Source organism: Cololabis saira, chromosome 18 (assembly GCF_033807715.1).
Source record: "Cololabis saira isolate AMF1-May2022 chromosome 18, fColSai1.1, whole genome shotgun sequence".
NCBI classification, from domain to species: Eukaryota; Metazoa; Chordata; class Actinopteri; order Beloniformes; family Belonidae; genus Cololabis; species Cololabis saira.
The window spans coordinates 11,733,148-11,755,675 of NC_084604.1; the positions used below are offsets into that span (position 1 = coordinate 11,733,148).

The window sequence follows — 22,528 nt, forward strand, 5'->3', positions numbered from 1 at the left end:
ATTTTTGGTGACTTTGAGCTTCGTTTTCGTGTAAACGAACGGCCAAAACGCATGAAAACACCACCGTTTTTTTTGCTACGTGTATAAACCATGGATGTATTATATTAACCTGGATACCGGACCGGAAAATGGCTGCCGTTCATTTCAATGGAAGTTGCTTGCCTGGCGCATACGCCAAAAAAAGTTCCTGACTTCTGGGTTTACTTCCGCATTGTGGGGCCCATAGAGAATGCGCAGTTGAGTCACCTCCCATGATGCTCTGGGGCCTCTCAGCATGCCCCGGGGCAATGAGAACGAGTATTAATATAATATGTATTTGTAGCAGTGTGAGTGCCACGGGGGCCCGACCGACAGGATGGAGAGACACGGAGTTTTGTGCAGAACCCTTTTTATTTACCACACAACACCCAGTGCACAAGCACCTCACGCCAGCAGCTCCTCCGACCCCTCGCTGCTGTCCAGCTCTGCCTTATAAAGGCAGGCAGGGTGGAGTGCTGCAGCCACTCAGGCGGATGGGACACAGGTGCGCGTGTCCCATCAACCTCTCCACTCTGCCACAGTATTAATATAATATATTAATTATAACATCCATGGAGTGCACGGACACAGCCGCACCAGAAAGAGACTTTTCTTTGACTTTTCTGGCCGTTAGAAAACATTTTTGACGGATATAAAGTCCATGACTTAAAAATATAGAATACAAAGATCAGTAATTGCCGGTGATTACAGTTGGAGGTGTCCTGTTAACAGTTTAAGAGGCTTCTCTTTTACTATTGCGGTCTATGGGAAAAAAGCTTTTTGGGCCCCATGGGATTTTTTGTTGCAGTACCGCGGCTGACCACTGGAAAAAATCGGCGTGCCTTCTGAGTGCGAGACCGGGGGCCTGGTAAAAACGGGGCATGAGTGGCCCCCTCTGCCCCCCCTCCTATGAGGCCCCTGGAGGTGACGTCACGAACAACGGAGACGTGGCACGCCGACGTCCGCGCATGCGCGTTCCCGCTGGTGTCACTGCGTCGAGGAGCCAGCGAGAAGCCACGGTGCCCCGACGAATAATACCAGCCCACCTGGACTCAGAACATGGCCTCAAACAACAGCTCCGGCGGCAAATGGGAGGTAGTAAAGAAAGGGAAGAAAAACAGCAACAGCAGCAGCAGCTCCGGCGGAGGGAAGAGCGAGAGGAAGCCCGGCGACGGCGGGAGGAGAGCCCTGGGGGAGTCCAACCAGCCGGCCAGACGTGAGTTAAATCGACGCGCACCCTACGCCGTAGCGCTGCGTCGATGTAACGCAGTACCATGAATCAGCCTTGAGTCGCTGTCATCTCTGAGCAGCTAAGTGTCGTAGCACTTCCTTTCTTCCTCATTCTCTGTTATATGTCCTGTTTTTGCAGGTGTCGGTTTGACTAGTTGCATATTTTCTTAAAGTCAATACTTTACACACATTAACTTGCCACAAACAGCTCTCTGGCTGGTGTCGGTTCTGTTATAAACACTGAAACACGTTAGCACGCCGTTAGCACGTTAGCAGCCTTTTCTTTTTTTTTTTTTTATTTCAAATCTTGAAATACAATGAAAGATTAAGATCAAAGGCAAAATACAAATAGATTCCAACACCAAATTGAAATGAAATAAACAAAAAATATATATATAAAGGACAAGACAGTTGAAGGTAAATAAAAAAGATAAATTAATAAAAGTAAAAACAGCATAATGTGCGAGAGTTTCATGTTAACAAATTCAGCGATTTACAGATGCAGATGGTCTTTTGTGCCTTTGTGTTTTTCAATGAGTAGATCGTCCTCATATATTGTCCAAGTTATTTTTTTGAGTATAAAGAGTTCAGGCTTTCTGTGGATGAATTTGCACTTATGTATGTGAAACTTTGCTAAAAATAAAGATAGATTTATAAAAAGAAAGCGTCACTGTCTTTGTGATTAAAATTATGAAAACCAGAAATAACATTCTTATAGTAAAGATGAAAATCAGAAAAGACAGAATCAGCAATATACAATATGTTCATTAGCAGCTTTCTAGCAACAAAGTCAACGTCATCACTAGAGGAGCTGGTTTCTGCTTTTTGACCTAATTTCTGCTTTTTGACCTGATTTCTGCTTTTTGAGCTGATTTCTGCTTTTTGACTCATGCTCATGTACTTTGAACCGCATCTCAACTGGTTTAGGTACTTTTTTTTATCAAAATAATAAAAGTTAGGCAGCACAGAGCTGTGTAGGGTTGCCAACTCCCAGAAAAATAAATAAGGGACACCTTCACCCTTCCTGGCGTGGTGATTTTTTTTTTTTTTTTTTTTTAGCTCATTTTTTTTGTGAGTGAAACGATTTTTAACTCTTTGACTCGAACCTGAATTGAATTAGATGCATATTTTTGAATGCCATGAACACATGGAAAACAAATTATTATCCAGCAATTCACTTTAATACAAAATAACAAAATGAACTGAATAAAATAAGTATCTTTCTTAAACAGAAACTTGTCCTGCTTAACTTAAAATTGTATAAATTAATATAAAACAATAGAAAGAAAGCAGAACATCCATTCTGTAATAGTGCACATTTTTAGTGCAATAACAAAAGTGCAAACAGAATGTGTGTAGAAAACTTGTAAACATATTTGTGCCTCAAAGGCCATGACTGTAGCTACAGTTGTAGTAAAACAGAAAAATATAACTTATGAACTCAACAGCTCAATGCCATTTTCAGTGCCAAAGTGCGTCCCTTTTCAGCTCAATATGGGACGCGCACTTTAGTTTATAAATACGAGACGATTCGGTTTTTCAAGGGACGGTTGGCAACCCTAGAGCTGTTGCCATTTAGCCCACATAGTTATAGCTTAGTATTTCATGTGATTATCAATCGGAAGGGTGATTTTAAATCTGAAAGTAGCACGTTTCAGAGAACTCCAAAGGCCAACAAAATCCCCCCCCTTGTTCAAGTAATATTTCCCTAAAACAAGAATCTCAAGCTTTCCTGGAAAATAATTTTCACTATTATTGGCTGCTTTTAGAGACAGTGTACTCAACTTTGAGTGTTACAGAGACTGTTAGCAAATTGTAAGGTTGACTAACGGATTATTATTTTACACATCTTCAATGACTCCAATACTAATATGAAATATTGCCCTTACCTTTTAAGAAATAAGAGTGATAACTATAGTTATCCATAATACAAGCATTGCACGCGTGGAGAAATGCATGTTCATTTTTAAGATTTAAAGTTTTTAGGAGCTCATAATTTGGTCCCCCCTGTTTTAAAGAAAACAAGGAAAGCTTAAAACGCACAGATTCAGCTAAATAAACTAATTAAATGCACAGACTCTGCAGATTCAATGAGGGTAACATTTAGCAAAATTACCATTAACGCAAAGTGGCCAATTATGTTGTGAATCAGCATGTAAGGACCAGTCAGTGCAATACACTTTTACCACATAACTAAAGCTTATCATCTGACATAAAAATATACAAAGTGCCTGCCACATTGATTGAATTGAAGTCCTATTTGTTGAAAATTTACTTTTGGTATTTCATCATGTTAATATGATTAATTCAGTCATAAATTGATCTACCAGTATGTAATTGCTGACTTTTTTTAATCTTTGTATTCGCCAACATGCTTTCCTTTCACTAAACTGGGCAGCAGTTAGACTGTCGGTCATTTTTAAAAACATGGCTGTTAATTAAATAATTATTTCACTCTTCCACTCAGATTGGTTTTAACAACACTTTTATCGCTGAATCATCAGGTCCAAAGTCTGTCTGTCTGATAGCAGTGACCATGCTGTATCAGTGGGGAGGCAGAGTAAAGGTTTTATCTATACAAAATAGATAGATTAAATTCACTTAATGGTAAAAGACTCACAAAAAATAAAATGTTCACACTGCTGTTAACCAAGTGACCTGTTCTTCATTAAAAGGGTGTTGGAACCAAGAATAACTCTAAATGGGTACGTATAAATAATGTTCCCATTATAGAGGATAGACTCCAAACCACGTTACTGTCAAAGTGATAATGGCAGACTGTTTTGTTGGACTCGTGTTTAAAGCATTTTGATAATTGATCACAAAAAAAAGGTCAATCAATCGAAATACTAAGGCTAAGACTTTCTGCTCCATGGCGCTCAAAAGATTATTGCTTCACAATAGTCTTATGCAATAAGTTATCATTCATTATATGTTGAATGAATGTTTTATTAGGCTGAAAGTTACATTTAAAAAGAAGCTTCAGATTATATATTGATTGCTTGCTAATTAGTACATGGCACAATCAGGATCTCTGAGGTTTATCCCATACTGATGTCCTTTAACATTTGTGAGGATTTCATCACACTGCTTGTGACCCAAATGAAAACATTAATTAAAAATTTGAATGGCAAACCACGTAGTGATAGGTTCTCCAAAGTTGTCATGATAGAATGCATTATTGGGCTCTGGATAAAGCCGAAGCTTCAAGCATGAGCTTTGCAACATTAAGTGTGGTTACATGCACATCTAAATCAAGCTATTGGCAACAATCTAGCTAAGGATTTAACCAGGGTTTTTCCTGGCTCTAATTGAGGCAGAGGTGGCTCCATCCTGATCATGCGCACACGGTTGCGGGTAAACCGTGCCTTTAAAGCAGCACTATGTAACTTTTCCACCTTAATATAATATTTCCAGAGTCATTGTGATGGTACATCAACTTCCAACAGGTTTAATGAACCTCTGTCATGGTCTGAGGGGTCTGTATCGCCTTCACTGGCACTATGTAACTCTGAGGTGCATGGTGGTAGGAACCCTGCCACACTAAAAAACTACACATTTTTACGGCTGCTTTACGGCATACGTCACTTCCCCCTCCTTCCCGATTCATAGTCGAGACGAAAGCTGGGCGGGGCGTGGAGCGCAGAGCTCAGCAGAAGCTGGTATCACGGCCGAAGTAGCGAAAAAACCGAAGAAAATAAAAGTTTTATCGGAGGAGGCGAAAAAGGAAAGCGGGAGAGTAACAAGCTAAATGCCCGGACAAGAATAAACATTAGGGCACTAAGGCAATAATTCGAGTTTTTTGTCAGTGCATGTGAACGTAGTGACTGTTTTGACAGGATGCCATCAGGTTATCACTCAGCAGTAGATATTTGTAACCTTTATCCTTGGTCTTTGTGTGGACAATCCTTAAAACTCAATTTTACCAAATTTAGTTTGTTAAAGGCTTTCATCACTTTATCATAATCACAAGACTTTTAGTTTTTTTTTTGTTTTTTTTACTGTTAAAAATGGGAAATGTTATCTAACAGATTCTAAACTTAGTTATCATTTATTATTTACCTCACCTTTTCATTATTAAAAAACTTATAACATCGTTCTGTTGCTGTTTATATACAGCAAGAGGTTGGATTTTTGTGTGATAAACAGTCTCACATTATATGTCTGAGAAGAAAACAAAGCACCGTCATAATAGATAGATTTAATTGCTTTATATTTTATAAACGTGAGTGGTAAGTAAACATGTTATGAAACAGATTTGCCTCGTCTCTGCTCCAAATAAAGTGTGATGTAGAACCTGCCACTCACTGATGTCAATATTATGTGCACTGTAAATGTTATAAAATGTTTTTGAATGTACACTGTAGAGGCCACATTAGGTGCTGTGGAGCATCTCTGATTAGATCTAAAAAAAAAAACTACTATTAATACAGTTAATACTTTGAAACTGTATGTAGTTACTGAATGCTTAACTTAAAATGTATTTTGTAACGTATTCCGTTACTTTGTCTAATCAGAGTATTGTATTTTGAATACTTTTACAATACTTCGCATTGATTATATTATATATAAATATATATATGGCATATGATTACAAAAATGAAGACTACAATTGAAAACACCTGGTACAAACTCACTTACCATAAAGTTAATTTAAGTTATTTTTTGGATACAAATAAAAGCAATAACCAATATATTCCAAATTATTGTTTCTTTATATAAATATTTTTCTGTTTCTGTAATAAATTGACAAAGTGCTTGAACATAGCACCTACTTTAACATTTAAATATTTTTGCATTTCTGCATACCCACTTACAAGGTAAAACAAATCAAAGCTCCATAAAATATATAAACTAAACTTTTCATAATAGTGCAAGTACATATCCAGTTTTAGTGATGTTACCTGCTAATTGTTGTCTATAAAATTAAGAATGTATGCGAGTGCACCCAAAATATCGATAATATGAACAGTACATTTTACTATTCTATATCATTGAAACAATTTTATATATAAAAAAAAACTTCTCAAATTCTGTGACGATAAGAAGTACAAGACTTTTCCTCAGTCGCTGGAACATACGCATAGAGATTTTCAAATTTTATAGTTTGTACTGTCTGTATTTTTGTAGCACTAATTTTCCTCCTTTGTGTGCATGTCTAACACAGTCACCTGGATAGATGCTCCTCTTTGCTTTTTGTTTAACTTGTGCACATTTTTGACCAGTGAGAACTTAGTACGTCTCATTTGAAAGGACATTAACACTTTTCTGTCTGTGTATATGTTTGTGTCAAATCCTATTGTTAACATGCTTGATAAGGTGATAATGGTGGAGTAAAGGAAGAAGAGATTTTCATTCTCTGTGGTGTTTAAAGAGCTAAAAATAATTTCAGCAAATGGTTGTCTAAATATTAACAGTGAACCTCAAATCTCTCCATCATCGAAACACCAGCAGTCGGAAATTTAAGGGAAAAAATATTTTATTGTAAATATACAAACTTTGAACATGCATCTAGGTAGCCATTGACTCCTTGCTGTAATAAGGTGTTGTACAGTAAATGTGCTTCAAAGTTACAGTCCTGCTTTTTTGTCTTGTATTTTTTTCAAGACTTGTTCAGTTGCAGCCTCAGGGGATTTTTGTTCTGGCTTTTTTTTTTTTTTTTTTTTTTTCAATAACTAATGGGATGCTTACGCAACTGTTTGTCGTCACACTTCCTTTTTGATGCTTGTGGGACATTCACAGATTACAGCTGGAGTTTTAGTTGGGACATGTTTAGAAAGTGTTCCTCATAATTTTATTTAAGTAACGTGAAGATAAGTTTTGACTAACACAACTTTTAGGATGGGGATAGTTAAACTGATAGTCTGTATGGAACCTAGATGATAAACCACGACTGATTAATGTGTTTCAGTGTGTTTGGCAGACACATAAAGACTGGATATGAATTTAGATTTCTCATTGACATGCACAGCTGAATGATTAGTGAACAGCTGCTCACATTTGTGGATAGGTCTGACTGGATTCTTGTGTGAAGTTGTAGATGTCTTGCAGGATGAGTTGAGGTTGTATTGGCTTTAATGTTCCAACTTTCTAACGGCATTCATACACAAATGTTGTTCAGTGTCTTCTTTCTCATTCAGTAAAGTCCAGTATGTCTTTAATGTCTACCCAGACCAGGTGTTAACCCCTTCCAAACAGCATTATGCAAAAAAGATCACCAAAAAAAGATAAACCAGCAGCTGCTCGCTTTCGCTACGTCCTACAGACCAGTGGCAGCTCAGAGCCAGAATCACAAATCTGTTGAATAAGACCTCAAACAGCTGGTATTGGCACTTTCAAAAGTTAAACTAATGCTTTAGGCTATCATAATTTTTACATTAGTTTCGTCAACCAATATACGGGGATATCTGAAATGCCGCTGATGCTTGCGGAATATTACTTTGGCTAATAAAAGCCTATTGCACAAGCAATGATGGGAGGGTTGAAGTGATAAGTTGTGTTCAATGTGAGGACAGAGCAATCCAAAAGGCAAATACTGTGGTCTCATCCTGTGACTTGATTAGCAGGGCAGGGTAAGAGTAGAAGAAACTGTTGCTGAAAATTAAATAGTCAGACAGATGCTTCGTTTCACAAGAGATATCTTACCTTCGCTGCCTTGTTTTTTCTCTTCAGTCCCCATTAAGATGTCAGAGACTCTGTATGACAGCTTTGAGAAGATGGGGAAGAAACAGAACAAGGAGCAGGTTCCACCACCAGCCGATCCTCAAAATAAGAAGCCCCCATCAAGTAAACCATCCAAGAAATCTTTCTCCAGCAATACAGTCACACCTGCAAGTCACAAAACTCTGGAAGAAGCCTTCAAAGCTGTGAGTAAAGCATCCTCTACCGGTTTCTTTTAGTTTGCGCTGGTGTTCATATCTGGCTCAAGCCAAGCTGAAATGTGTTGCATCTTGGACTTTAATGTGAAGAAAACTTGGATACTGTGAAGATTTGTAATTTTTTGCCCCATGAGTTTGATCAAAAATGTTACCTAAAAAATGACTTGATCATCATTTGTATTGGTAATAGCCTTTTTGGTGTAAAACGAAATGCAGCTAAACATTCAAAGCCAAAAATTTCTGACAGAAATCCACACACAAAGCAACATTGTAAAATATTTGTGTCAGAGTGTCACATGTTGTGAAGCACATCGGTTTTGGGATAAGGAATGTTTTGTTTCTGAGAATACAATGATCTTTGCTGTCTGGTTCAATCTTTAGCTGGACATTGGGGACCTGAAGCAGCAGTTGGCTCGCAGTCAAACCTTGTTCCCAGAAAACCCTTCAGTCTGGGTCAAAGACCTGGCAGGATACCTTAACCTCCATCTGACCGCCCCTGAGAACGAGCCAACTCTCAGCAGCTACGCTCACGGTTGGTCAAACTCAGCCTCTCATTTTAGGTCAATATCAAATGCTTGGTCATGCCAGCACACAACTTATATCCATCTCCTGTTTTTCTCCTTTTTGTGCCAGACTACCCGTACTGCCTTACAGGAAAAGAGCTGAAGGGTATTATCAAAAGCCTCATTGGACGTTGCAGCAGCGTTCTGCCAGATTTCTTCGACCACTGTGTTCACACTATGCTCAGGGAGCTGGACAGACAGTCAGGTACAGCCTGAGGGCTCACTTGGCGCTGTCCTGGTGGCTTCAGCACTCTCTATTGTGTACTATCACAATACTCACTTTCAGTATTATTTAAAATTAAAGATTAAATTAGATTCATATTGTCTTCTGGTCACTTTGGAGGTGAGAGTGGGGAAATCCAGGCCGAAAAAAACGATCTCCTCAGAATCTCTTTCCTTTTTCTTTCCAGGTGAACCTCTGCATGGGTACAGAGTTTGCATTCAGGCAATCCTACAGGACAAACCCAAAATAGCCACTCAAAACCTGCCTGAGGTGAGTTTCTGTGATAACAATTTACTGCTGCATTGCCCCTTTTTACTCCACATGTAATTAATTTTAAAATATCTAGCTGTAAAGTTGTTTTGGACAAAATATTGGCCACATTTATTTTTCCATATCCAGTTTAAATGTCAAATGTAGAAGTAAGTTGGTTTTTTGCAATAATCTTGCAAGAGAATGTTGAAATCCACCCTCTGTCCTTCTCCTTCAGTATTTGGAGTCATTGCGGTCAGTTCAAAATCGTCCAGTGAAATGTTTGACCATCATGTGGGCTTTGGGTCAAGCTGGCTTCTATGACCTCAGCCAGGGACTAAGAGGTAGGAGTTTAACTCGCCATCAAAAAATGATTTGCATATTATTTTGCATATATGCCATATGATCCTTCAGATATGTTGACATCATCTAAACTGTATTAGTATTAGTCTGTCTGTGTTGGTTTAGCCTTTCTCCCATTTACCCAACAATATGTGCACAGAGATGTGCACATATGTGCAAATTCTGGGTTAGGATTCACTGGAGCAATAGTTAAAGCAGGAACCCGTCCTCTGATGGCCAACTGTTGCTTCAGGTCGTAGTCTGATATTTAATGAAACTTAAAGGCTGAATTATGCTTCTGCGTCAAAATGGCGCCGTGCCTACGGCGTGTGGTTTGAGTCGACGCAGACGACACGCCGTCACTGACGTGCACTTCCCGAAAATTGTAACTACGCGTCGAGGAGACGCAGACCACACGCAGACGGAGAGGGCTGTGATAGGTTCGCTTGGAAGCGAAGCATTTCCGGTTTCCGGTTTGAAGCAGTAGTGAACTTCCAGGGCTCTTTTCTTCGTTTATATGTGATTTTTTTTTTTTTTTTTTTTTTTTTTTTGCACAATAGTTGTCCTTATCTCTTTGATTTACTGTGACCGGAAAAAGTCGGATAAACCATTCAGAAAAAGATCGCTAACTAGCGGCCGCGGGGGGTACTGCACCGCGACCAAATGGAGTGACGGAGAAGTCCGAAGGGTTCAGCACGGCGTCACGGCTGCGGCGTGTGCTCTGCGTTGGTGTGACGCAGAAGCATATTTCAGCCTTTAGGGTTGGAGAATAAGGTTTTCAAGAAAATGTATCTTTCAGAGGGAACAGAAAGACACAAGCTCCTATGGACCAACTTGTGTAAAACTATTCAGTGTTCACAGTCTGATGTGATATATTAGTATATTGGGGATTAGCTGTGAAATTCAAACAATAAAACTTTTGTATGAACAGCATCAGGACAACATCAAGTTTTTCAGATCCAAGTTGAAAGTTGAGCAGCTTTCTGTGGTTGTTTAATGATATTTGTATTCTTCAGTCTTCCTGCTTTTCTTATGAATCAAGCATCTTAGACTCAGGTCTTTCATTCACATGATCCGTCCATCTACAAATGTTCCTGTACCATCTTTTTTCTTTTCTTTACAATAGTTGGATATTGAGGATCGGCTGATTGGATCATTCAGGTCCAATACCAGTGTCATTTAATTTATTATTAAAAATAAATTCATTATTTTTCTATAAAATTCAACAAAGTACTCTACAAATTTAATTTATAGTGTAGCCACAAATATTTAAAGTGAAAAATGCATTTTTATTTTGACATTTGAACACAATGGAAGTCCAAATGTCAGTCAGAAATCTTATTTTCTCCATTTCTTTTAGCAGTTTCATCATCATCTAGCACAAAGACTTCTACAGTTCATCATTGCTTTCTAACTTTCTTTGGGGAATTTCCCTCTTTCCTGAAAAGCTAATTCCACAGTTTGCTGCTGCGGTTTGTCCCTCTTTCCCTTTGCCTTGATATAAACTTATGCTTAATTTGGTGACGATTCCTTGAATGACCAATAATGTTGCTCATGTTATTTTTTAGCAACATCAGTGCCACCTCTGAAAACCATAGCCTTTCATAATAACCACATTGCAGTTTTCCAGGTGGGATTTTCCAGACTTAAATAATTAGGATATTACAGTTACCAAGCTAGTCCTATCCAACTACTCACCTGGTGAGCTAAAGTAGGCATTTTGAATCCAGCATTGCATAACTTTTTGAGTTGTCTTATGAAGCATTATGTTTGGGATAAAAAAAAACATAAGCCAATACTTCAAGCGGCATCACTCTGCTGAATGTGATGAAGCTAAAAATGTGTAAATCATACCGCCTGCAGCCCCTGTCTTTCATTCTTGATTATAATAACAAATTCAGTTGATTAATAATTCTAAAAGGAAAAATCTGAAAATTTAGGGGGCGGGATTTCAAAAGGTAAGACCAAGGATTGATCCAATTGAACAAACAATCAAGAATTGGAAATCAGCAAAAATGGCTGCACTGGGTTCATTCATCTTTTATTCCACAAATAAAAGTTGAATATTCTTTTTCTTGAATATGGTTGTTTCCAAATGATTATTGATTAATTTGTGTTTCTTTATTGTGCTGCAGTGTGGCTGGGTATCATGCTTCCTGTGCTTGGAGTAAAGGCCTTGTCTTCATATGCCATTGCATATCTAGAAAGACTGCTCTTGTAAGTCTGGTTGAAAAATATGTGGATTATTTCAGTTTTTACATTTTATTTTCAGTTATTGTACGTAACAAAAACTTTAGTTAACTGCCCCCAGTAAATTGTGGCTCCTTTTTGTGTTGAATTATTTTCATTCATTTGAACATGTTAGATAACTATGAAAGTCTTAACATGGACTTAAAGCTGATAGTAGATTCTTGAGGTTTTTGACAGTAACCCCCCCCCTCTCTCTTTTTCAGACTTCATGCAAACCTGACTAAGGGATTTGGCATCATGGGACCAAAAGAGTTCTTTCCACTGCTTGATTTTGCCTTCATGCCTAAAAACTCCTTGACACCAGGGTAAATGTGAATTTGTCTAATGTTGGGTGTGTAATCCCGCTGATTTACATAGTGTAGCAAATATTTTATGCAATTTTATTGTTACTTACTTACTTACTTACTTTCATTGTTTTCCTTTGCTAGTGATCTTTGCCATTGTATGAATGCAATTATAATACATTGGATTGAATTGGGAATAATTATAATATAATAAGATTGTACAAAAATGTATTTAATTGGAGTTAAATTGGTTTGAGCTGGACTGTATTTCATTTGAGTAGTGTTGAACTTGTTTGCTTTTTTTGGGGGGTGGTGAATTGGCCTTGTAAAAGATTGAAATGGGTAACAGTTTAGACTAAATGATTAAATTATACCTGCTAAAACACCCACGAGGTGTGAGTTTGAGAGAGTCATATGTGAAAAGGACAATCAAGGTGATTGTTTTCATTTCCATTCATACATCTCCCACTTCTAAGGTCCCATTTTTTTGAAGACATAAACCATTAATGGAGTATAGTCATTCACAATTGGCAGTTATTAATAAAGATATAACTCAAAAAGTAAAATCTTTTAGCAGCATAGACCATGGCTTTGTGAGATTTTACTGATATTGTTTTAATATCATCTCAATGGATGTGTGCTTCATGTTGTAAGGAGTAAAAACATTTCTATTTGGCTGCATGCAGTTTGCAGGAGCAGCTGAGACGTTTGTATCCTCGACTGAAGGTCCTCGCATTTGGAGCCAAACCTGAGAACACGTTGCACACGTACCTGCCATCTTTTCTATCCAGAGCCACGCCGTACTGCCCAGATGACATGAAGAGAGAGGTGAGGCCAAAATACTAACTGCTGCTACAGACATGGGACCTGCATGTAATACAGCCTTATGAAACAATTGATATATGAATAACAGACGTGTTACAGCTTTATCTTGGTAAGCACTCAAGATAAAAATACTGACTAAAAATGTTAAAGCTAAGGCCTCGCTTAAACTGTTAAAATGTTTGTTTTTTCCAAGTTTGGAAATCCACTGACTGTCAGATATTATTACTTCCTGGTCTGGTTTACTGGAATGTCATTTTGTTTCTACAAATTCAGTCTTTCTAAAAACTGACTACTTGGCTGTGTCTTGTCAGGACAAAAGTGGAAGCTGTCGCTCTAACGTTGGTTGTTTGTCCTGTGCTGTTTGCAGCTGCTCAGCAGTATGACGGAGTGTTTGTGCGTGGATGTACAGAGTCTAGGAGTGTGGAGGCAGCTCTACATGAAACACTTACCCCAGTCCAGGTGAAATGCTTGTTTTATTTTTACTTCTCTGTAATACTTTGTGACAAAATTCTATAGGATGGTATCAATAGTCGATCTTCTTTTTTTTTTTTCTTCAGTCTGCTACTGAACCACTTATTGAAGTCTTGGAACATTTTGCCACCAAAGGTATGATATTGATATGCTGAACTTGTATGTATGTGTAAATAAATTAATAAATAAATATATATATATATATATATATATATATATATAATGCGCGGGGGCGTGAACCGTCCAACACGAAGCGGAGGACGGTTTGCCTCCGCAAAGTCCATATATTTATGTTAATGTTCACCTCGAAGGGCATTATCCCGCTTATACCACGGTCACTTACCAAAAAACATAAATATTAAGTCAGTTATTCATGCTTTAATGTGTTTTCAGTTGAAATCATTAGTTTTATAACAAGCCGCGGCTGAGCGACTATTTAATCTCTCGTCTGCAGCCGCTTTTTCGTTTAAAGTTTGTGGCTCGCGATCCTCGCCGCTGCTTGCTTGAGCATTGGGAGATGATAAAATGTTGCTCCATTTCCGTCTCTCCTGTACTGATGGAGCCCAGTAAACCTGCAGGCTGCTCTCACAGCGATGACCCGTAACCAACATGATCTGGCGAGTTTCCATCCCAGCATCAGAGAGACGACTACAGCTGTACTCCGGAGGCTATGTCACCTCCTTGTGCCGTTTCTCCGGTTTCTTTTCATTTTCTTTTCTCTCCTCTTCTCCATCCCAGTCATCAAAATTGTTAAATTCACCAAATAAATTAAAAGAAATTACAAAATCACTCGTGTCGCCATCCTGCGGTAGCCGGCTCTTCTTCTCTAATCTCCGTTGCCGTGGTTACCACCTGGCAGTTGATCCAGCGCAATGATATTAAAGTTATCAGGCAATTTGACCAAACTTGTTTTCTACAGTAGGTTATAAGTGATAACCTACACCTAAGTGTAGGTTATCACTTATAACCTCCACCTGCCAGCCAATCAGAATAGAGTATTCACACAGACCGTGGTGTGTATATATATATATATATATATATATACTGTACATGCATACATACACACACTTCTGCTCACACATCAAGCCACTGTTTAACTATAGAGGTTTTCCTTTCATTTATTTCAATTTTGATTGTTCTTAAAAGTTGTTTTTGTTTTTTTTTACTGTAATTCATAGCTGCGGAAGAACTTGCAGGAAACAATCCAGTCATTCAGAGTGACCAATGAAGAGTTGAAAGAGACAGTTGAATCTCAAGACCTTCAGGATTGCAATAATTTATGCCAGGTAAGATCAAGGCCTGAAAAATATCAGATATATTTTTTAAGGGACTTTTGTTAAGTTAAACATGAAAGTTATATTAACATTGTCCCAATAACGCTCTTTACTTGGGTGTCCAGAATCTTCAGGTAAAGATGCGCGGTCATGGGTTCCCTTGGTCCAAACTTCTCATGGTTCTGCTGGTGTTTGGTGCTGGATTTATCGCCCAAGACGTCAGATCTCGTGGCTCATTTGCAGGTCAGACTGACTCGAGGTTCCTCAGCATTATGAGTAGCCTTGATGGCAAATCCTGCTCATCACGTGACGTTTGTTGTTTCAGATTCCACCACAGCCAAGTATCTGCACACATCAGGAGTCACAGCTGTGTCTCAGCAAGCCTGGAGCAAAATAACAGTCTACTCAAAACAGGGCTTCGGGTAGGGGTCTCCTGTCTGCTCCTCTCATTACAGCTGTAATAAATAGCTGATACATTCTGTGGCCACCCAATATGTAAAGCAGAATAATACTAAACAACATGAAAAAGTTTGAGGAAAACTGAGGCGCTGAATGTCAACAAAAAGTGAACACACTGAATTTTGTAATATTCTTCAAATGCTGTGGGTGAGCAGATTTGGTGGTGTACCTGATAATATAGTGGCTGGTTTTATGTCTTACAGATAACATTTGTTTGCATAATTTGATGAATAGCTGCTTGTTAATAGTAAATGAGTTTACTCAGATATGAAGTGCAACATAAAATCAGAACTTGGATGCAATTTTCTTGTAATTGAAGTTAACCCTTGTGTTTTTGTTTCCTCTGTAGTTGGTTGGAAAAAAACACTCCGTATTATTACTCTGAGTTTGTGAGAGTTTCGGGGCCATTAATGGAACAAGGTTTAGAAAATGCAAAGGCAGCAGTGGTCGTGATCTCTGAAAACACCACAAACTTTATTCTGTGGGTCAAAGAGACGACACCATTGGTCATTGAATGGGTAAGACTGTGTATATCACTCATGATGCTTGGAGAAACATTTGTAACTTTAAATACTGACAAATGATTTAGGAAATTTAAGCATGTGTGTTTTATTTCTTTTCCAATAAACCTGCATCTATTAAGAACTTTATTGGAAACAGTATCCTGACACTTGGTTGGAACCTGCATTTGTCTTTGACCAGATAAACACCAACACTCCGGACAGTGTGTTTCAAGTGTTGACATACTTGAAGGAGCTCCTACTCTTCATCCATCAGCACTATGTCTTGCCAGCGCTGGCATACGTATCTGATCTGCTACAACGAGCATGGACCAAACTTCAGGAATCCTGCAAGTCAGTACTTATACCAGTATTTCACTCCTTCTGTTTTTTAAAGATGTAAAAAAAAAAATCAGGAGAACAAACAGAAAACAAATGGGGCTACACCACTTTGTTTGGTGCCCCACAGATTTGGGAAAAAGAAAGCTGTACATAGTTTTACTGTTCAGGGGATTTTTACTGCGATGTGTCCTTTGGTCCATTACAGATACATTGATAATGAACAGGGGCCTCATTTATAAAAGAGTGCGTAGGATTCATACTAAAAGTGCACGTAAACCCAAAAGCCGAAAATGGCGGGCGCAAAAAAAATCCGGATTTATAAAACCGTGTGCACGCACACTTATAAATCACAGTCCAGCTGTAAGGTTGTGCAGGTGAATTCTCCTCACATCCCGCCCTCTAAACGCCCACATTCTACCATAAATGGGCAATGCAAACTACTTTATGACTGTATTTGCATATGAATGAGACTGCTGAGCATGCGCAGCGGCTTCCTGCAGCCTGTTTCCGCTGTGCGTCGGGATGAATGAGACGTGTGTCAAGCCGGTGTTCTGCCGAGTTGTCCTAGCTTGGCAGAAAATACTACCGTACAATCCCCGTTTCTTTTATCTCAGTTTGTTTTCTTTCAAAGGCTTTTTCATGCAAATAGACGATTTAACAGCAGGAAGTCAGAATGTGCTTCCACATAGATCCATGTGTACGACGCTTTGGCGGAAGAAAAAAACCTGTCAAATCACGCTTTGGCATAGATAGATAGATAGATAGATAGAACTTTATTCATCCCCGAAGGGAAATTCAACTGTCCAGCAGCTCATCAAAACATAAAAAACAACCACACTTTAGACAATAAAAGCACATTAATATTAAAATAAACATGAAATATAAGGTTTAAAAATAACATATAAAGTGCAAACTAAAATATAGTCCAGTCGTGGCAGAGGTGAGTGTGTGTGTGACTGAGTTCAGGAGGAGTTAAACAGTCTTATTGCTGTGGGGACGAAGGATCTCCTGAATCGCTCCGTTCTGCAGCAAATGCAGGTAGGATGATTTGACGGATGAAAATCCCCCGTCAGATCACGCTTCTGTCTTATTTGCATGAAAAAGCCTTTGGAAAAAAAAAAAACTGAGATAAAAGAAACGGGGATCGTACGGTAGTATTTTCTGCGAAGGTAGGACACCTCGGCAGAACACCGGCTTGGGTGTACATGGATCTATTAGTCTGATATGTGATGACATTAAGAGTATGACATGAATCTGGCTTCATTTCACCACCTCACTGCCTGCGTCGCCAGTTCTCCATATCTTCAGACTGTTCCTACGGGAGGGTCAGGGTTGGCGTAGGGATACGCACATTTTTTTAGTTAGTTTCGTCTTTTTAAATCCCAACCTTTGCGTAGAAGGTGGCTTGCGCATCTTTCAAGCCCTGTTTTGTGCGCAAGTGAGCTTCATAAATGAGGCCCCTGGACTTTATCAAGCTTTATCGTCCGCCAGACCTTGCGTACATCGACACGCTGTATTTTGACTGTGTGACACAGGATTGCACTCAGCCTGTTTTTTCTTTAATGAGAGATATCAACAAATGTGTCCACCTGTATACATCCAAAATTTGCATTTAGTAATACAGCAACTGCCAATATGCACAGAAGACGACACATTGGAAAAGCATTTTTAAGCCTGTTTTTATGCTAAATGAGCACGGCTGCCTCTGATGCGCTTTTACGATTATGTAATATGGACAGAGATATTTTCAACACAGATTTTTAAAAGCTTTGCTTCTCTGAAGAACAGCCAAGGTTTTGAATATAATAACTTAAATTCAATCTTGGAACCAGCGAAGTGATGCTGAAGCAAGACCAACATGCTTTTATCTCTTTTTGGTGTTGAACCTGAAAGTCACATTTTTAAAACTCCACTAAATAAGAGCCACCCGCCTTAAGAGTGTCTCTCAGTGCTTTCATTTAAAGAGGCAGTGACAAAGTAACAAACTGTTGTTCTGTTTGTGTTTCTTGCAGTGGGGAGGTGTCTGTGTCGTGTCTGCAGGGCCATGCGCTGTCTTTCACAAACTCAACATGGCAGATGCTCCAGCATACGACCTCAGCCATCAAGACGTGGGCTCAGGATCTGCTGACACGAGCAGGATAACTCTACCGACGCTGACTGATTTACACACAATACACACCGTGTGTGCAGTGATGTACTGTTCATACACGCACTGGCCCGGTGTGACGCTGCCTTTCAGTGCATCGGCTGCTCTGAAGCCACGATTGGACACTTTGGACTTGGACACAAACAAACTTCAAACAAAAAAAGACGCTTTTGTCTCCGATTTGGGCTGAAATTGATCAGTTTGCTGTTGTATAGATGTCTTTTTTTTCTACCAATCTTTTTGTCACTGCTGGATGTGGAGGATGTATTTTTCTCTCTCCCTGAGTTTTCTACTGCAAATTTCAGGTCTTGCTTTAACTTCTGGGATAAAAGTGTAATTTATATAAATGTAGGTTTGTAGATTTCTACGCCATTTTTATTTAAAGATAATTGAAAATATTCCAAGGAAACTTGATCAAAGGCAGGAAAAGGGCAATAAACAAACCACTGAAGATGTCATCAGTAAAACTGAGGGCTGCTTCATCGCCAACTTTGTCTTGCTCAGTTTTCGTTAAGCTTAAAAACGTGTCACAATGAAAACCTGTCTACGTGAAAAACAACAAGGAAGGAGTCACATCTGCTGGTGGACTGGCTCCTCCAGGGAGTTGGGAGTGGACACCGTAACCCAGGAGAAGAGTCTCACATCAGTCCAGAAGTCTGCCTGCCGTTCCTCATCGTCTCGTCTTTGCTGCTTCATTCTTTCCTGTTTATTGTGCTTTAGTTGCTCGATGGCTGAGCTACAAGACTTGCTATGGTCCCGTACTTTTACTTGACTGACATTCTTGATTTGTGTGTGTGGTTAAACAGCCTTATTTTCAATACTCGAAACATGACCAATTCTATGCCAACGTCTTCTCATGCATTGAAACATAGGCAAGGCAAACATTTTCTGACCAGCTCATTCACTTACTGCTTCTTGTACACACATCCGATGGATATAACAGCAAATATTGTCTTAATTTGTAAAGTCAATCCTTTATAATAAAGACTAGCCCCCCAAAAAAGCAGGTGAGGTTGCTTTTTGTTTTTATTTTCATAAATCTTTATCTCCATTAGGTCAACTTCACATTCTGGATCTTATTCACAGTCAGATCTTTCCTAATTCTAACTGCTAGTATATAACTGGTACACTGCACCTTTAAGGCACAATTACAAATGTGGGACACATTGTGATTGTTTAGTTGTTAGTGGACTTTTTAAGTGTCCCGCTAAAGTTTCCACTGTTTGTTAATTTATTTTGAGGAGTTTGCATGCAAATGTAAAAAACCACACATTCAGTAGTTTATTCATTTATAAAATTGACTTTTGGAAGAAAAGTTCTCATGTTGGAGAGCATTTGGTAAACGACGTAAGAGTTCTCTCCAGTCCTTCCACTTCGTCTTTTACGCTGAGAGTCCGTTCTGCTTCTTTTCATTTTAAAGGCGTCTCAAAAACAGAATGTTAGATGTGGTAAGTATTGTCAATACTGTGTATGAGATATTTGAAAGCATGTAGCGTGTTTTCCCATCAGCCCCTTCGATAGCTCAGTTGGTAGAGCGGAGGACTGTAGTGGTGATACATAGACATCCTTAGGTCGCTGGTTCAAATCCGGCTCGAAGGAGGTGGAATTTTTTGCGATTGTCTCTCTGTACACTTGAAACCAAGATTAATTCACTCATAGACACCGTTCAATTATTTGGAGCCAATAGTCGCCAAAATGACGGGAAAATGCTCCGCATTTTCTCGTTCAGGGACTGTTTCCAGGCTGAGCTGGCTGATCTCTTCTTCACATGATGACACAGAGCTGAACAGGAATATTAAAGACTGAGATGACTCAGCAGCGTTTGATGGGGTGTTCAATGCCATATTAATGATGATTAAACTAGTATGTATATTTAGTTGTGAGTAATTTTTCATTTAATGATAAAATCCAGCAGATGGGGCTGTCACACACTGTTGTAAAATCCAGAGTGGTTTGACACGTCCTAGACAATAAACCATGGACCCGCATAGACATTATTATTACTCAAGCTTTACTTTTCGCTGCTCCGCTGTCAGACCCCCCCATCACGGATTTACACACGATTACAAAAGAAATGGAATAGTAAAACATTGTTTTTACCATCATCTTTGATTCATAAGATAACATGTTACCCAGTTTGCATGGTTAACACATTAAAAATACATTTGAAAAAAATCTGTAATACAATATGAATACCCCAGTAGTTGTGATATCTGCCCAACATTTGTAGAAGCTGGACTTAAATATCTTAAAAATATGTCTGAGGATAGAAGAGGAGGGTTACAGCTATGATATACAGAGCATAGCCCAAACTGTTCTCCAGGAGCCATCTAAGTCTCTGGCCCTGGTACATCCTGAACTGAAGCTGACAGTGAGCCAGGACCAGAAACCTGTGAGCTGGGTCTCCGCCGTGGCCAGAGACAAACGCTCTGGCCTCTGCCAGCACCTCCTCCTCTGGTCTAGCCCTTCCAGACCAGAGTTTTTTTGCAAGCTCTTTGCCTCCTCAGATGGTGCCATCAAACTCGAGTTGACCTGGCTGACTGGCGGCGAAAAACTGGAGGCATACATTTTCTGAATGAAAATAAGAAAAAGGTTTTCGCCCTGGCCGTGGAAAGCTGGACCAGCTCTACACCCTCCGCAGGGTGCTCGAGGGCGCATGGGAGTTTGCCCAACCAGTCCACATGTGTTTTGTGGACTTGGAGAAGGCTTTCGACCGTGTCCCACGTGGCATCCTGTGGGGGGTGCTCCGAGAGTATGGGGTCGGAGGCCCTCTGCTGAGGGCTGTACGGTCCCTGTATGACCGGAGCAGGAGTTTGGTTCGCATTGCCGGCAGTAAGTCAGACTTGTTCCCAGTGCATGTTGGACTCCGGCAGGGCTGCCCTTTGTCACCGGTTCTGTTCATTATTTTTATGGACAGAATTTCTAGGCGCAGCCAGGGGCCGGAGGGGGTACGGTTCGGGAGCCACTTGATTTCATCTCTGCTTTTTGCAGATGATGTGGTCTTGTTGGCTCCCTCGAGCCAGGACCTTCAGCATGCACTGGGGCGGTTTGCAGCCGAGTGTGAAGCAGCTGGGATGAGAATCAGCACCTCTAAGTCTGAGGCCATGGTTCTCGACCGGAAAAAGGTGGCTTGCACCCTCCAGGTTGGGGGAGAGTTCCTGCCTCAGGTGGAGGAGTTTAAGTATCTTGGGGTCTTGTTCACGAGTGAGGGGAGAACGGAGCGCGAGATCGACAGGCGGATCGGTGCGGCGGCCGCAGTAATGCCGTCATTGTATCGGCCCGTCGTGGTGAAGAGGGAGCTGAGCCGAAAGGCAAAGCTCTCGGTTTACCGGTCGATCTACGTTCCCACCCTCACCTATGGTCATGAACTCTGGGTCATGACCGAAAGAACGGGATCCCGGATACAAGCGGCCGAAATGAGTTTCCTCCGCAGGGTGGCTGGACGCTCCCTTAGAGATAGGGTGAGGAGCTCTGTCACCCGGGAGGAGCTCGGAGTCGAGCCGCTGCTCCTCCACGTCGAGAGGAGCCAGCTGAGGTGGCTCGGGCACCTGTATAGGATGCCCCCTGGACGCCTCCCTAGTGAGGTGTTCCGGGCATGTCCCACCGGGAAGAGGCCCCGAGGAAGACCCAGGACACGCTGGAGTGACTACGTCACTCGGCTGGCCTGGGAACGCCTTGGAGTCCCCCGGAAGAGCTGGAGGAAGTGTCCGGGGAGAGGGAAGTCTGGGGATCCCTGCTCCGACTGCTGCCCCCGCGACCCGGACTCGGATAATGCGGTGGACAATGGATGGATGGAAAATAAGAAAAAGACTGTTACTTCTGGTGATCTGAACAGGTACCTGTATATATCAAGTGTATACATTCAACTGTAACAGAGGCTCTCTCCCCTCATTTAAAAAATAGAAAATTATTTGCGTGAGCTAATTAACATTTCACTGTAATGACAAAGTCGTATCTAATCTAATATGCATATCAGAAAAAAACATAGTATATCATACATAGCACATCAAAAGAAAGAGCACAGGCCACCCCTCTCTCCCAAAATAAGCAGATGTTCCTGCAGTACACTTCCCAAATCAAAGAGGTGACAGAGGAAGTGGAGAAGTTCACAAAGAAGCCTCCAGAAATGTATTGGATATTTCAAACTTTTTTAACAAATAAAACACTGAAAAATTGGGCGTGCAAAATTATTCAGCCCCCTTAAGTTAATACTTTGTAGCACCACCTTTTGCTGCGATTACAGCTGTAAGTCGCTTGGGGTTTGTCTCTATCAGTTTTGCACATCGAGAGACTGAAATTTTTGCCCATTCCTCCTTGCAAAACAGCTCGAGCTCAGTGAGGTTGGATGGAGAGCGTTTGTGAACAGCAGTTTTCAGTTCTTTCCACAAATTCTCCATTGGATTCAGGTCTGGACTTTGACTTGGCCATTCTAACACCTGGATATATTTTTTGTGAACCATTCCATTGTAGATTT

General features: G+C 40.2%; 1 protein-coding gene and 1 non-coding gene across 2 annotated transcripts; both read left to right on the top strand.

Moving 5' to 3' along the window:
- Positions 1-979: 979 nt before the first annotated feature.
- tmem214 (transmembrane protein 214) lies at positions 980-19,055 on the top strand. The gene is made up of 17 exons (XM_061707259.1): positions 980-1,234; positions 7,921-8,114; positions 8,508-8,658; positions 8,760-8,894; positions 9,100-9,182; positions 9,400-9,505; positions 11,639-11,720; positions 11,957-12,058; positions 12,724-12,865; positions 13,230-13,321; positions 13,420-13,468; positions 14,512-14,619; positions 14,733-14,850; positions 14,933-15,029; positions 15,416-15,584; positions 15,769-15,920; positions 17,921-19,055. Exons 1-17 carry the CDS (start codon positions 1,078-1,080, stop codon positions 18,048-18,050), a joined length of 2,067 nt encoding a protein of 688 aa, XP_061563243.1. The 5' UTR covers positions 980-1,077; the 3' UTR covers positions 18,051-19,055.
- A 510-nt stretch (positions 19,056-19,565) lies between these two features.
- On the top strand, positions 19,566-19,653 carry trnay-gua (transfer RNA tyrosine (anticodon GUA)). Its single transcript is given in 2 exon segments — positions 19,566-19,602; positions 19,618-19,653. It is a non-coding gene; the product is annotated as a tRNA-Tyr (tRNA).
- Positions 19,654-22,528: the final 2,875 nt, after the last annotated feature.

Excerpts from the sequence above, each read along its gene's own strand:
- tmem214 (XM_061707259.1), top strand. The coding sequence starts at position 1,078 with ATGGCCTCAAACAACAGCTCCGGCGGCAAATGGGAGGTAGTAAAGAAA. Across the intron at positions 9,183-9,399 it reads CCACTCAAAACCTGCCTGAG|TATTTGGAGTCATTGCGGTC; the intron begins GTGAGTTTCTGT and ends CTTCTCCTTCAG. Across the intron at positions 13,469-14,511 it reads GGAACATTTTGCCACCAAAG|CTGCGGAAGAACTTGCAGGA; the intron begins GTATGATATTGA and ends TGTAATTCATAG.